The sequence below is a fragment of the Papio anubis genome, chromosome 12, assembly GCF_008728515.1.
Source record: "Papio anubis isolate 15944 chromosome 12, Panubis1.0, whole genome shotgun sequence".
NCBI lineage: Eukaryota > Metazoa > Chordata > Mammalia > Primates > Cercopithecidae > Papio > Papio anubis.
Genome location: NC_044987.1, coordinates 69315499 through 69332224, shown reverse-complemented (window position 1 = coordinate 69332224; position 16726 = coordinate 69315499). Strand labels below are relative to the sequence as shown.

General features: G+C 38.3%; 1 protein-coding gene across 8 annotated transcripts in view; it reads left to right on the top strand.

Annotated features, from left to right (window-relative positions):
- The window catches only part of SBF2 (SET binding factor 2), a 517824-nt gene that overhangs the window by 309586 nt on the left and 191512 nt on the right, over positions 1 to 16726 (top strand). For all 8 annotated transcript variants that reach the window (XM_003910236.3, XM_017948646.1, XM_009186612.2 and 5 more), the window contains 3 exons: positions 8723 to 8927; positions 13318 to 13427; positions 15405 to 15554. In XM_003910236.3, coding sequence (XP_003910285.3) covers positions 8723 to 8927; positions 13318 to 13427; positions 15405 to 15554 — 465 coding nt within the window. The remainder of the gene's footprint in view (positions 1 to 8722; positions 8928 to 13317; positions 13428 to 15404; positions 15555 to 16726) is intronic.

Sequence of the window (16726 nt, the reverse complement as noted above, 5' to 3'; positions counted from 1 at the left end):
TTTTGTAATTTTTTTGTAGAGACAGGGATTAAGGGGTGAGCCAGTGCCCCTGACCGCTATGACTCTTGATATGCACATATAAAGGGCCACTAACAAATGTTTTCACAAAGTGAGAACATTAAGATAGGCCAAGATAAAAAGACAGGCCAAGACAAGAACTTCATAAAACTTCTACTTCAGGGCATTAAGAAATCAGTTGGACATGTTTTATTGTTTTACGTAGTACAGTTTTTCTAATTTGTTTTGCATCTGTGATAGTATAAAAATATTTTTTAGATATGTAATTTGACAATTTTTGTTTTGTTGTTTCTTGCTTTTTATTTTAGAGATGGTGTCTCACTTTGTTGCCCAGGCTGAAGTACAGTGGCTATTCACGGGCACAAACATAGTGCACTACAGCCTCAAACTTCTGGCCTCAAGCGATCCTGCCACCTCATGCTGCCAAGTAGCTGGGACTACAGACACTTACCACCATACCTGGCTTTATCTGACAATTTTAGTAAAAGTTAAAGGAAATATTAAAGAACCTAGAATTCTTTGTAAAATAATATGAGATTTCTAGGCTGGGTGCGGTGGCTCACGCCTGTAATCTCAACACTTTGGGAGGCCAAGGCGGGCATATCGTGAGGTCAGGAGTTCGAGACCAGCCTTGCCAACATGGTGAAACACCGTCTCTTACTAAAGATACAAAAACTTAGCCGGGCATGGTGGCATGTGCCTGTAATCCCAGCTGCTTGGGAGGCTGAGGCAGGAGAATCGCTTGAACCTGGGAGGCAGAGGTTGCAATGAGCCAAGATCATGCCATTGTGCTCCAGCCTGCGCAACAGGGTGAGACTTTGTCTCAAAAAAAAGAGTAATAATAATAATACAAAATTTCTAATTGTGCCTTATGGATATTTCGTTGCCCAGCATTGAACCAAATAGGTGTTAGAAGTCCTAATGGGAGAAGAAAACTCATACAAGAAATAACTAGTGTAAATCAAATAAAATCTACACCCTTTACATTTCTGCAAAATGTTAATTTCACTACCAGGCAAATGCAATCTACACTGATAATATTTATACTGTTTGCCAACTGTGAATAAAGGAATTTTTAAATTATAGGATGGAAGTAAAATATTGTGATTACCTTTAGAGAGTCAAGACATGACATAAATGACTTATATAGATTATGATGATGAAATGAAGCCCTACCCCAAAGCATGGGCTTCAAATTGAACCCCCTGTCCCGTCCTATCTGATTTCTTTGTTCACTTATAAGTCAGGTTTATCATGATCTAATTTTTATATACAGTAAAATGTATACTTTTTAATCTACAGTTATGAGTTTTGACAAATGCATGAAGTCATACAACCACTAGCACCACAATAAGACATAGAGTATTTCTATCATCCCCCAAAGTTCCCTAATTCTCCTTTATAGTCACATCTTCCCATCACCTCAAACACTTGGCAACCACTGATCTATTTTTTTGTCTCTGTAGTTTTGCCTTTTCCATAATGTCATTATGTAGTTTTTTGAGTTTAGCTTCATTCACTTAGCACAATGTATTTCAGATTCAATCATGTTGCTTCATACAATTATTTATTCCTTTTTCTGAGTGGTAATCCACTTTATGGATGGACTAAAGTTTTATTTACCTGTTGACCAACTGAAAGACAATTTTAGCAGTAATGAATAGAACCACCCCAAACATTTGCATAAGTTTTTGTGTGAATATAAGTTTTCATTTCTACCTACCTAGGAGTGGGATGCTGGAATATATGGTAATATAATATTTAACTGTATAGGAAACTGCCCAACTGTTTCCTCAAGTGTCTATATTATTTTGCATTCTCACCAGCAGTATATTAGCATTTCATTTGCGCCACATCTTTACTCACACTTGGTATTGTCAGTTGGTTTCTTTTTTTTTTAGTCAGAGTTTCACTGTTGTTGCCCAGGCTGGAGTGCAATGGCGTGATCTTGACTCACCACAACCTCTGGTTCCCAGGTTCAAGCGATTCTCCTGCCTCAGCCTCCCAAGTAGCTGGGATTACAGGGATGCACCACCACACCTGGCTAATTTTATATTTTTAGTAGCGGCGGGGATTTCTCCATGGTGGTCAGGCTGGTCTCGAACTCCCATGATCCACCCGCCGCGGCCTCCCAAAGTGCTGGGATTACAGGCATGAGCCACTGCGCCCGGCTGGTTTCCTTCTTTTCTTTTCTTTTCTTTTTTTTTTTTTTTTGGTGGTTGGGGAGGAGGGTCTTGTTTTAGCCTTTCCAACAGTTATGTGGCGGTATCTCATTGTGATTCTACTTTGTATTTTAGCAGGTAAGTGAGAGTGTAGAACTCTTAGCTGGTCACTGTATGTTGCCTTCGTACTTGTGACAAGAGTATTTGTCTTAAAATAAGAAATCTCCATCTGGAGTCATGAATTAGAGCATTGGTTCTCAACAGGAGCAACCCTCCCATCCTACTTCATGAAATTCGTCTGGAGACATTTTTGGTGGTCACAGTTGGAGGGACTGTGCTACTGTCATCTAGTGGATAAAGGCCAAAGATACTTCTAAACATCTTACATTATACAAGACACCCACTCTTTATCCCAAATAATTATCAAGCCCAAATGTCAATTAGTGCATAGGTTGAGAAACCCTGAATTAGGGCAACCAGCACATCAGATATTAAAGTCATCCACCAAATGTATTTGTATTAAGGATAAGACATTCAGGCCAGGTGTGGTGGCTCACGCCTGTAATCCCAGCACTTTGGGAGGCTGAGGCGGGCGGATCACGAGGTCAGGCAATCGAGACCATCCTGTGAATGGTGAAACCCCGTCTCTACTAAAAATACAAAAAATTAGTGGGCACCTGTAGTCCCAGCTACTTGAGAGGCTGAGGCGGGAGAATGCCGTGAACCTGGGAGGCGGAGCTTGCAGTGAGCGGAGACCGCCTCACTGCACTCCAGCCTGGGCGACAGACCGAGACTCCGCCTCAAAAAAAAAAAAAAAGGATAAGACATTCAGTTGAATGTCTCAGTCATCTCACAAGGATGTGATCCTTGAAAGTCCTATGAAGTTGGAAAATTGAGGATGAGTCATTCCATCAGTGTCATGTACACTACCAGGCAACTCTAAAGAGTCCAGTTACATTTTGACAATGTTTAACAATTTACTCCAGTGATAGTATTGCCATCAACTGTATTAGAAAAAAATTTGTGTAACTTGCTATCCCACATAGCTCTAAGTATAATTGGTGCACATTAAATAATTTCAAATACTTGAATTAATCTGGGAAGCTTGGTAAGCTCTAACAATATCATATTGATTTGTCATTCAGTGCTGAGACCAATGAGTAGGAAAAATTTTCTTTTTCCCATGGTGGCTGTTGCCTACTTTGAATTTCCATTGGGATTTGGGGCTTTTGTTGTGCCTTGCTTTGCTTTTATTTGAAATTAGTTTCAAGCCTTGTATTCTGTAACCCCTAGGCACATTCTCACTTAGTCTACCAAAGCTGGGAGGTTTGGGGGAGTGTTGCAGACTAGATGATGTGTGTATATGTCATTTTTTCATGTCTGAAAAAAATCGTTGTACCTCAAATTACTAAAGTATACTCTTAAAGCAGGATTATAAAGATGATTCCTTGAAAATCATCATCCAAATTCAAAATTTAAAAGACAGTGCATTCTGCCAAACTTTTTTCAGTAGTTTATTTTGGTTACTTTGGAAATAAATGTTGCCAGATTCACTGTAAGTGTTTGGTTGTCTGGCCCTTGTTTATTACTTTATATTTGCATTTCTCTGGGATCAGAGATGAAAATTTGGCTGCTGCTTTGTACTGTCAGAAAATAATGGATTTCCTTATTTCAACAAGGAGATTCAACACAAAATTGGGCTGTAGCTTTTAATGAGCTTGGTGACCTTCAAGGGACCAGTCCAAACACATTTTGTGTTACAAGTAAGAGCAGATGTTTTTAAGTATATGCAGAATACAGTGAGCCCTACCCTAAACCTCCTCTCATTGCTGTTGTCTTCTCAAGAGTCATTTTGTGACCAAATTAGGTTCGAGGTGGCAAATGTGGTCCTTTACATTTATCATGCTGCCCGTTAGAGGGCAGTAGTATACAGACTCAGGAGCCAGAAAACCAAATACTATTAGATTCTGGGGCATGAGTCTTTTTCGAATCTTCTAAACACAGCTAAGTATGTCATAATTTAACAAAGTTAACCCCTAATCTGCATTTTGGTGTAAAATATCTATACAACTACAGATATTCAACTTTAAACTTTGTTTTAACATGATCTTTTAAATGCTTATAATTCTAAATTGTGTATGGATTTGGTTTACAATATTTCTAATTGCTTCTGGGAAGACTGTTAATAACTTATAACAACATCTTTTTTACATAAATGTTTTGTATTTAAAACTTATTGGAGAGCTGGGCGTGGTGGCTCATTTCTGTAATCCCAGCACTTTGGGAGGCCGAGGCGGGCAGATCACAAGGTCAGGAGTTCGAGACCAGCCTGACCGACATAGTGAAACCCCATCTCTACTAAAAATACAAAAGAGTTAGCCGGGCGTGGTGGTGCACACCTGTAATCCCAGCTACTTGGGAGGCTGAGGCAGAAGAATCACTTGAACCCAGGAGGCAGAGGTTGCAGTGAGCAGAGATCACACCACTGCACCCCAGCCTGAACAACAAAGTGAAACTCTGTCTCAAAAACAAACAAAAAACATATCAGATACTACTACTATAATTACTCAAATATAAGTAGTTGGTAATATGATGGAAATCTTGGAAGAAAGAGATGGCTTTAGTTACAGAAGCATGGTACCATGCCATAGAATATGCAGAGAATAAGAGAATCAATACTTTTAAAATGAATGTAGCCAAAATTTTTGGAAAACAGACTTTAGATTCATTCTGGGATGGGGTGTGTGTGTGTGTGTGTGTGTGTGTGTGTGTGTTCTAACAGCTTTACTGTAACAGCTCATTCAATACTCATAAGAACCTTATGAAGTAGGTACTATATTATTATCTTCCTTACAGATATGAAAACTAAAACACAGGGGTAAGTGAATTGACACTGCACCAGGTCACAGTACTAGTAAGTGGCCAAGCTAGGGTTTGAAACCAGGCGTTCTGAAATCAGAGATTATGAACTAAAAATACTTTGTTAAACTACCTCTCTCATTGAATTATCTAACCTTTCCCCCTGAATTGTCATGCCACCTATCATATTTTCTCACATAGTCCTGTTTTGGGACTCTCTGTTCTATTCCATTCGTCCTTTTAACTCTTCACTAATAACAGTTGTTGTACTGTGTTAATTATTAAAGGTTTATATAAGTTTTGATACCTGGAAATCTTAACTCTCCCACTTAACTCTTCTTCAGAATTTCCTTGACTATTTTTGGTCTTTATATGTCCCTATAAAGTTTAGGATGAACTTACCAAATTACAGGACCAACTCTTTAAAGATTTTGACTAAAAGTGATATGTGCATCCTTCTTTTTCTTTTTTTTTTTTTTCCTTTTTTGAGATAAGGTCTCACTCTGTCACCCAGGCTATAGTGTGGTGGTGCAATCACAGCTCACCACAGCCTCCATCTCCCAGGCTTGAACTATCCTCCTCCCTCAGTCCCCTGAGTAGCTGGGATTACAGGCAGGCACCACCATGGCTGGCTAATTTTTTATTTTTTGTAGAAATAGGATCTCACTATGTTGCCCAGGCTGGTCTTGAACTCCTGGACTAAAGTGATTTGCCCACTTCGAACTCCCAAAGTGCTGAAATTACATAAGCATGAGACACTGTGCCTGGCCAGTGCATCCTGCTTTTTCTAAACCACCGCAAGTCATTTTTGGAACAAGACAAGACAGATAATGTAGTGATGGAGAAAAATATATATATATATATAAAATTAGAAAAAATACTGGTGTTACTAAGATTATTTCTACTTTTATTTTTCTATGTTTTATATTTTATTATAATATTTACTTCATAGGAAATATATTTAGAGTTTTAATTTTATTATGAAGAAAGTATAAATAGAAACCAAAGTAATGAATATACTTTAAATAATTCAGACCTCAAGATCCACATGAATTACCTGACCCGCCTGAAAAAAAGGTATCTACCCAATATATTTTAGAGAATTGGTATTTATTATTTTTGAGAAGACAGTATGTGGGTAAGAGTCATGCCTAAAGAACAGAGAACAAAAATACTACTTTTTGAAAAGGGCAGTTTTAGACACTACAGGCCAGTGACTGTTAAATGTTGACTTGGTGTTAAATCCAGACAGAATTCTAAAACAGTTTTTCAACACTTGATTCAGAAAGAGTGATTACTAAGAGTTGGACTAAGGATTTACTTACTTATTTTTCCCTGTCTTTGCTAGATATGGGGGAGAAATACAGAGCATGTATGAGGGCTACTTTGGCAAGAACAGATTTTAAATCTGATTTCACCTTCTGAGGAGCCTTATATAAGATAAGCTTAAGTATATAACTTAGGCAAAGTTGTTTGTCCTGCATCACATAATAAGGAGTAGAGCAAGAACTGGAACCCATGTGTTTTGACACTTAAAGCAGTGGGAGGAAGCAGTGTGTTTCTGGTATATTGCTGAGACATACTAACTATATCATCTGCCTCAGCCCAACGTTTTCTTTATCCAGGTCTGGGCCATATAACCAAAAACAATTGTGGGGAGCAGCCCTCAAAGGTGATGGCAGTTGGCCATTTTAACTATCAAGAGGATGTATGGGATAGTATTGAGTTTAATCTACGCATCACTAACATAGGTTCAGTGGGAATAAGGAATTTTCTGGCTGCAAAGGGTAAGTGTTAGAATTGGTCAAGAATAGTTGTAAAGCAGCCTTCCCTAGAGAACTTTATAAAAGAATGGATTCCATTCTACCTGGAGTGTTTGAGATCTAATCCTGCTTAACTAGATGACTAAAAAGTTCATGCCAACCCCAAGAGTCTATAAAAGTATTAGCTGACACATTTAATTCAATTCTTGCAATTCTTATGTGTGTTCAACATTGTGTCCCGCTCATTAAGATGCAGTAGGAAGAGATTTAGAGTACCTGCTATGTGCCAGGCAGTTTCTAGATGCAGTAGGTATACATCTACCCTCATAGAGCTTTATTTTCTGGAGAGAAGGATAGACAATAAACAAGTTAAATAAAATGTAAAGTATGTGAGACAGTGAAAAGTGATATAGAGAAAAATATAACAGGGATAGGGAGTGTGTTGGGGGAGAGAGTATAATTTTAGATAAGGTGATCAGGAAAGGTGGCTTTTGAGCTAAGAAATGCAAGAAAGGAAGGAGGATGCTGTACAGATTCATGGAGCACAGTCATTCCAGGCAGAGAGAACAGTTAAGTGCAAAGGCTTTGAGGCAGGAACAAGAAGTTCTGTGTGTCTAGAGCAGAAAAAATGAAAGAAATCATGGCAGGACACATCACATAGAAAGGCCAGATCTTGTCGGGCTTTGTAAGTTGTTTTAAGAACCTTGGGTTTGGCCGGGCGCGGTGGCTCAAGCCTGTAATCCCAGCACTTTGGGATGCCGAGACAGGTGGATCACAAGGTCAGGAGATCGAGACCATCCTGGCTAACCCGGTGAAATCCCGTCTCTACTAAAAAATACAAAAAACTAGCCAGGCGAGGTGGCGGGCGCCTGTAATCTCAGCTACTCGGGAGGCTGAGGCAGGAGAATGGCGTAAACCCGGGAAGCGGAGCTTGCAGTGACCTGAGATCTGGCCACTGCACTCTAGCCTGGGCGACAGAGCGAGACTCCGTCTCAAAAAAAAAAAAGAAAAAAAGAACCTTGGGTTTTATTGTGAGTGAGATGACGAGCCATTGGAATGAATAGAATGGTTATGTGATGAATTGACATACTCTTAACTTGATCACGTAGTCTGCAATGTTGAATGAAGGAGTACAGGTGGAAGCAGGGGAACTAGGAGACTGTTGTAGTGCTGTAACATGAGGTGTTGACTTGAACCAAAGTGTTGTGAAACTGGCCAAGTTGTAAACATTTTAAAGGTAAAGTCCGCAAGATCTGCAGAGGAACGGATAATTGGGTGTTAGAGAATGGCATTAAAGATAACTCTAAGCTTTTTGCCTAAGTGATTGGAAAAAATAAATGTGCCATATACTGATGTGAGGAAGACTGAACAAAGCAGGGATAGAGGTGGGTGAAGAGTAAGAGCTCCATTCTGGACAACATAGGTTTAGAATTTTTTTAAAAATCCAACTGAAAATATTGTATAGAGAGTTAAACATGTGGGTATGGGGTTTAGGAGAAAGCTTGTTTAAAGAAAAAAACTTGCGAATTGTTGGTGTTTTTATGGTAAAGATAGGAGACTGGAAGTGATCACCAAGGAAGGAGTGTTAACAGAAAAAAAGACCCAAGGACTGAGCCCTGAGGTATTCACATTGTTAAAGAGAGTAGGGAGATGAGAAATAGACAAAGATGTAGCAAGAAGACCTAGAAACCAAGTAAAGAAAGTGTTCGTGGAAGGGGAAGACAGATATCCACCTGTATCAGATGCTGCTGATAGAGCATGTAAGAAGAAGTAAGATTTTGGTACTTCATGTTTTATGGCGTATGTATGAATGTATGTATAACCACCCAGCTCGTGTCTCTGTAAGCTCCCACTCCCTTCCTGACGATCTGCCATTGTTATTTTAACTTGGAATAATTTTACCTATGTCTGATACTACAGGAGAATCCAAACCCTCATATGGCATTCCAGAAAGTTCCGCGGCCAACAGAAGGATCCCACTTGCGAGTTCATATTCTTCCTTTCCCAAAGATTAATGAAGCCCGGGTTCAGGAATTAATACAGGAAAACCTTGCTAAGAACCAGAATGCACCTCCTGCCACAAGAGTAGAAAAGAAATGTGTTGTGCCAGCTGGTCCACCTGTTGGTATGTATTTGTCTGTCTGTTTTAAGAGTAAACTTTTTATAAAGATATAAGACCCAAAAAGGAAAAGTGTACAATTTGATGAATTTTCACAAAGTGAACAAACTCCTGTAGCTAAAATCAGAGCATTATCAATACTTAGAAACCCTGTTTCATTCACTGCCTCCCAAAAAGGGTAATCATAACCCAACCACTGCCACTATAGAATCTTTTCTTTTTTTAATAACAGCTTTATTGAGATATAAGTTATATACCATAAATTCACCAATGTAAAATGTACAGTTCCTTGATTTTTAGTATATTTACACACTCATTCAACCATTATCACTATTTAATTTGAGCATATATATAGAGAGAGAGATAGAGATTCACTCTTGTTGCCCAGGCTGGAGTGCAATGATGTGATCTTGGCTCACCGCAACCTCTGCCTCCTGGGTTCAAGCAATTCTCCTGTCTCAGCCTCCTGAGTAGCTGGGATTACAGGCATACGCCCCCTCACCCAGCTAATTTTGTATTTTTAGTAGAGACAGGGTTTCTCCATGTTGGTCAGGCTGGTCTCGAACTCCTGATCTCAGGTGATCTGCCCACCTTGGCCTCCCAAAGTGCTGGGATTACAGGCGTGAGCCACTGCACCTGGTGAGAATATTTTTATAACCTAAATAGAAACCTCACATCTATTAGCAGTCACTCCCCATTTCCTTCCCAAACCATCTCCTCCTCAGCATTATACTGTAATCTACTTTCTATTTTCATAGCTTTACCTATTCCGGACATTTTATATAAATAGAATTATACAATATGTAATCTTTTATAACTGGCTTCTTTCATTTAGGATAATATTTCAAAGGTACATCTATGTTGTAGCATGTGTCAGTATTTTGTTTCTTTTTTGTTGTTGTTGTTGTTTTGAGATGGAGTGTCGCTCTGTCGCCCAGGCTGGAGTGCGGTGGCGCCGTCTTGGCTCACTGCAAGCTCTGCCTTCCAGGTTCACGCCATTCTGCTGCCTCAGCCTCCTGAGTAGTTGGGACTACAGGCACCTGTCACCACGCCTGGCTATTTTTTTTGGATTTTTAGTAGAGACGGAGTTTCACCGTGTTAACCAGGATGGTCTCGATCTCCTGACCTCGTGATCCGCCCACTTCGGCCTCCCAAAGTGCTGGGATTACAGACATGAGCCACTGCACCTGGCCTCGTTTCTTTTTAAATGTCTGAATAATACTCCATTGTTTGGATATATATCACATTGGTTATTTATCCATCAGTTGATGGATATTTGAGTTGGTTCTACATTTTGGCTATTATGAATAATGCTGCTGTGAACATTTATGTGCAAGATTTTGTGTAGATATGTTTTCAGTTCTCTTGGATGTATACTTAGGATTGGAATTGCTGGGTCATATGGTAATTCTATGTTTAATGTTTTGAGGAGCTGCCAAACCATTTTCCAAAGCGGTTGTACCATTTTAGATTTCTGTCAGCAGTGTATAAGGGTTATAATTTCAGCCACTGATACTGAACATTTTTTCATGTACTATTGGCCATTTCACTGTCTCTTTGCCCATTTTGAAATTGGGCTATTTGCCTTTTTATTACTGAGTTGTAAGCATACTCTGTATATTCTACAGATAAGTCCCCTACCAGATATATTATTTGCAAATTTTTCCCCAATCTGTGAGTTGTCTTCCTTTACTAATTTTTATCCCTTTTTTCAGCTATTGAGGAAGATATATTAAAATCTCCCATTATAATAGCAGAATTCCCTATTTCTCAGTTTTTCCTGTTTTTCTTGATATATTTTGAAGTTGGTTAATTAGGTGCATGTATAAAATGTGAATTAGTTGGATTCTCCAAAGGAAAAAAATTCCAGATAGTAAACATATTTATTATAAGAAAATATGTTTTCTGGCTGGGTGTGATGGCTCGCGCCTGTAATCCCAGCACTTTGGGAAGCTAAGGTACGCGGATCACTTGAGGTCAGGAGTTCAAGATCAGCCTGGCCAATATGGTGAAACTCCATCTCTACTAAAAATGCAAAAAATAGCCAGGCGTGGTGGTATGCACCTATAGTCCCAGCTACTTGGGAGGCTAAGGTGGGAGGAGAATCACTTGAACCCGGGAGGCAGAGGTTACAGTGAGCCAAGATCGTGCCACTGCACTCCAGCCTTGGTGACAGAGCAAGATTCTGTCTTACAAAAAAAAAAAAAAAAAAAAGGAAAAAAAAAGAAAATATGTTTCCTAATAACTCAGCCTAAAGAAAATTTGAAATACTGCTAAAGATATTTTAGAATTAAAAGTTTATAAACATAAAGATGTTGCTCTCTCAATGAAGTATGTGTTATTGAGATTGTAAGTTTTCTATTCTAATATGGATAGATTTTCAGTTTATGCCACCAACCTATGTGTGTGGGAAGCACCAGAGCCCACAATTATGAATGAGCATTTCAGAGAGAAAAGTCATGCGAAATAATCAGTTTAACCAGAAAATTAATGTTACATGATTAAAAATTATTTGAAGAAACTGGTAAAATTCAAGTAAGGGCTATAGTCTCATTCATTGTATTGTGCCAGTTGTTTTCCTGATTCTAATAAAACATAATTATGAAAGATGTCACCATAGAGGGAAGCTGGGTGACGAGTACAAAGATCTTCTTTGTATTATATTTGCACCTTATTGTAAGCATATAATTATTTTTATAAAAATGTTTAAGGCTGGGTACGGTGGCTCATGCCTGTAATCCCAGCACTTTGGGAGGCCAAGGTGGGCGTATCACCTGAGGTCGTGAGTTCAAGACTAGCCTGAGCAATATGGAGAAACTCCGTCTCTACTAAAAATACAAAATTAGCCGGGTGTGGTGGTGCATGCCTGTAATCCCAGCTACTTAGTAGGCTGAGGAAGGAGAATTGCTTGAACCCAGGAAGCAGCCAAGATCGCGCCATTACACTCCAGCTTGGGCAACAAGAGCGAAACTCTGTCTCAAAAAAAAAAAGTTTAAAACATCTGAAGAATATAGGTTTGGTATTGATGAGATGAAAGGAATACTAATGAGTAAAATATAATAGTCTTTCTTCTTAGGTATGGGAGAAAGTAAAGGGATTGGGCCTTTAGAATCCAAAGAGTAGCCTTAAAGTATAAGTAGTCTTTTTGGCTTGAGAACCATTGATACTGTTCTCACTTATAAATGGGAGCTAAATAATGTGTACACATGGACATTAAGTGTGGAATAATAAGACACTGGAGACTCAGAAGGCTGGGAGGGTGGGAAGGGGTTGAGGGATGAGAAATTACTTAATGGCTACAATGTACATTATTCTGGTTGATGGCTACACTAAAAGTCCAGACCACCACTATGCAGTACGTCCATGTGACAAGGCTGCACTTAAATTTATACAAAAAAAAGAATTATTGATACTACCTCATTTAAACAAATGACATAGTATAGTTCTTTGTGAAAGTATAAATTTTGTATAAATACTACTTTGATTTATATCCTTCTAATATTATTTTAATAAGTTAAATTTATTTAGGTAACCAGCTTAGTAGCCTAGGTAATACATTAGAATTTTCTAACCCTATGGTAAAAGGTGAAAGGTGCTAAGTTTACATGACTAAAAAGTGACTTTCCTAAGCCAGTATAGCAGTTCATTGATCATGATTATTTCTCTTTTTTTGCACTACTTCTTTCCTTCAAGTCACCTCTACTCAAATGTGTAATATCTAATATTTTGTGGAATGTAGTTTTTCTTTAGTAATATCTTAGAAATATTAACAATATTACTAGTTACAAAGTTTCAAATAGATGTTTGCCCTTGTTTAATATAACTTTACTTTGCAATGTGAATTAGTTCGCATAAAAGTTAAGTGTCTCATTAGAATCTATCCTGTGAAATTATTAATCGACTAGCCTGATACTTCAGCACTGCAACATGTAATCAAAATAATGATGTGGAATATTTTCAATGCTCTGTAATAAGAGAAAAAATAAAGTGTAGGTCATATCAATAGTTTTTGTTTGTTTGTTTTCTAATAAGAAATGTGGTCTCACTCTGTCACCCAGCTGCAGTATAGTAGTGCTGTCCTAGCTCACTGCAGCCTTGGACTCCTGGGCTCAAGTGATCTTCCCACCTCAGCCTCCCGAGTCACTGGGATTACAGTGCAAGGCACCATGCCTGGCTAATTTTTGTATTTTTTGTAGAGAAGGAGCTTGCTATGTTGCCCAGGCTTGTCTCAAACCTCTGGGCTCAAGGGATCATCCCACCTCAGCCTCCCAAATTGCTGGAATTATGGGCATGAGCCTCCACACTCAACCTACAGTCTTAAAGTAATAGTCTCTTTGCTTTTGTAATTACCAAAGGAGTTTAATTTATTTGTGCTTTCTTTATATTTTTTTACTAGTTTCGATAATGGACAAGGTGACGACAGTTTTCAACAGTGCACAGAGACTAGAAGTTGTCAGAAACTGCATCTCATTCATATTTGAAAATAAAATTTTGGAAACTGAAAAGGTAATGAAATATCATCTTTCCCAAGTAAGCGTTTATCATTTCCCTTTCAGATTTACATGCTGAAGTTACCAGCTTTCTCTTCTTTTCTTCAACGGAGTCTTCCTCTGTTGCCCGAGCTGGAGTGCAGTGGTACAATCTCGGCTCACTGCAAGCTCCGCCTCCCGGGTTCATGCCATTCTCCTGCCTCAGCCTCCCCAGCAGCTGGGACTACTACAGGCACCCCCCACCACGCCTGGCTAATTTTTTTGTATTTTTAGTAGAGACGGGATTTTACCATGTTAGCCAGGACAGTCTCGATCTCCTGACCTCATGATCCGCCCGCCTCAACCTCCCAAAGTGCTGGGATTACAGGCGTGAGCCACTGCGCCCGGCCAGCTTCTCTTCTTTAATTCTGTCCCTTTTCCTAATAAAGTCTCCTCTCATTGTTTGGATCATTTTAAATGAATAGTGTCTAAGATATAAAGCTGTTGGGCCAAGCTTAATTATATGACCAGCAGAAAAATATTCATAGTAATTTTTTCTCTCAAACTTTTAAACATTGTTCACTAAACACTATTTTGGCATATTACTTAGAAACTTAACATTTTATTTATTTTAGTTTTTATTTTTGGAGACAGAGTCTTGCTGTGTCACCCAGGCTGGAGTACAGTAGCGTGATCTTGGCTCACTGCAGCCTCTACCTCCCGGATTCAAGTGATTCTCCTGCTTCAGCCTCCTGAGTAACTGGGACTACAGGCATGCACCACTGCACCCGGCTCATTTTTGTATTTTTAGTAGAGATGGGGTTTCATCATGTTGGCCAGACTGGTCTCGAACTCCTGGCCTCAAGTGATCCAGCCACCTCAGCCTCCCAAAGTGCTGGAATTGCATGTATGAGCCAACACGCTTGGCCAAAACTTAACATTTTAATATAATTTTATGTATTGCAAAGAATCTAGTTAGAATATGTAATGGATTATAAGAACTGTAGTATTCAACTTAAACGTGCCTCCTTAGAGCATGTTTTCTTGCCTTGTTCAGTGAAACATGCTGAACATAATATAACCCTTTCTTACTGACTCATTGTCATAGTTCTGAATATCTATTTTCAGGGACTGGTAAAGCTTATAGAAATGTTTACCTTTACCCTAACTGACCCAGTGCCCTTTACATTTTGTGCTTTTTGGTTTCTGTGTTTTCTTATAGTTGGAGTCTTTCACTTCTCTTGCTTTCAACTTCCACATCCTATTTCTTATGCCTGCCTTTAGTGATATCATGCCCTTCTACTTCCTTCTTATTTTCTCCTTTGTTCTGATTTTTTAGCTAAATAAGCTTATTATTATTATATGTGAAGTAAATTAACTAAATCTTACATGGTGAACTGAAGGAGGCATCTTTATGGATGTTCTTGTTGTAAAGTGAAAAGAGTTTTAATGCATACACCTAGAGATAATCTATTTTTGCAACTCAGAGTCCTTTTTCTTTCCTTTTTTATGATATTTAAATGAAAAGAGATTGTAGAACTTTACAGTCATAAATTAAAGCTGAATAGTGATTAAGCAGCCAACCAGTTTAAAAGTATGAAATCACTTGTATTTCTTATTGTTTTATTTTTTCTTTCTGTTCTTGCCGTGGAAAATTGACTAGTTATAGAAAGAAGATGTCTTACATATCTGTGGCTTTGACTCATAATCTGAAGCAACAGTCAATTTGGTAACCAAAGTTTTATTAAGTTGAAGAAAAAAAAGTGAAATTAAATGTTTTTCAATTTATCACATAATTCTCTTATATTTCTTGCTGGTTTACGTATAAAAATAACTACAAATCTATTTTATCATTGGTCTCACTAATAAATCACCTCTTCCCTAGGAGTTTAATTTTATTAATAACTGTGTTAAATAAATTACAGGGTGCATTTGAATTTTCAAGATGATTGTTTGAAAGTTATTGTTTCCCCCAGTGGTACCATTTGGTCATTTGTACCTCTCTTGTCCTCAGACCCTTCCTGCTGCACTCAGAGCCCTTAAAGGAAAGGCAGCAAGACAGTGTCTCACTGATGAGTTGGGTTTGCATGTCCAGCAAAACCGGGCAATATTAGACCATCAACAGTTTGACTACATAATAAGGATGATGAATTGTACTCTACAGGTAATTTGTAGTTCTTTCAGATTATTCCTCTCATTTGAGAATACTTTTCATTTTTCCAGAATATTTTGTAATTACCAGTATATCGGTTCTTGAACCTACCACAGCTAATAGGATGAAGCGTCAGTATCTATATCATTTCTGTCAAATACTTTTTATTACTTGGCATAAATATTAAGAGTTTTTTGTTCTTTGTTTTCTCTCTGAAAATGCTAGATTATTTTACTAGTTTTGTAATATAAGCAAGTTCTTTGAAAATGAGAAGTCGTCTTTAAAGCATTCAGTTGTATATTCATGTCTGTAGTCACATCAGCCCTTTTCAGTCAGTTTTCAGTTGTACTGTTCAGGCAGAGGACAATGAATGGTGGATAATCCAAATGATAAATGAACTACTCAATTAAGTATTTAAGTACTTTGTTTGTAAAGCACAATAACAAAATTTCCACTTGGCTTCAAAATATGTATATGATCTTTCAGAAACAAACTTCCCACAAAACAGTGAAGACAATTTAGGAGAAGCTAATCTTGTTTCCTTATCCTGCCTCCCTTGTTAGATAGTCTTTAACATTGGCATTCTGCCGAGAGGTAATGTAAAGTTCCTCTCTCAAACATTTTGCCCAAGATGGAAATGTAATTAAATATTAAAACTGTGGGGTCATCTGTGGGACTCCAGAAAAAGTAAATAAATGCATGTTAAATATTGGTACATTGGAAAGCAAGAATTATAGGATATAATTAATCAAATTTATGAATGAAACAAGGCCTAAATAAATGAGATTTATAAATATGCATGGACTGGAAGACTCAATATGTTAAAGATGTCAATTCTCCCCAAAACAATCTACAGAGACAATGCAGTTCCTAGCAGAACCTTAAATAGAAGAATAAAAGCCTTAAAACTACCAACATACTCCTAAAGAAAAACAACGAAGTGTAGCAGTTTACCTTGTCAGGTATCAAAAATTTAGTTTAAGATTATATTACTTGGCCAGGCGCAGTGGCTCACGCCTGTAATCCCAGCACTTTGGGAGGCCGAGGTGGGCGGACCACAAGGTCAGGAGTTTGAGACCAACCTGGCCAGCATGGTGAGACCCTGTCTCTACTAAAAATACAAAAATTAGCCAGGCGTGGTGGTGGGTGCCTGTAATCCCAGCTACTCCGGAGCCTGAAGCAGG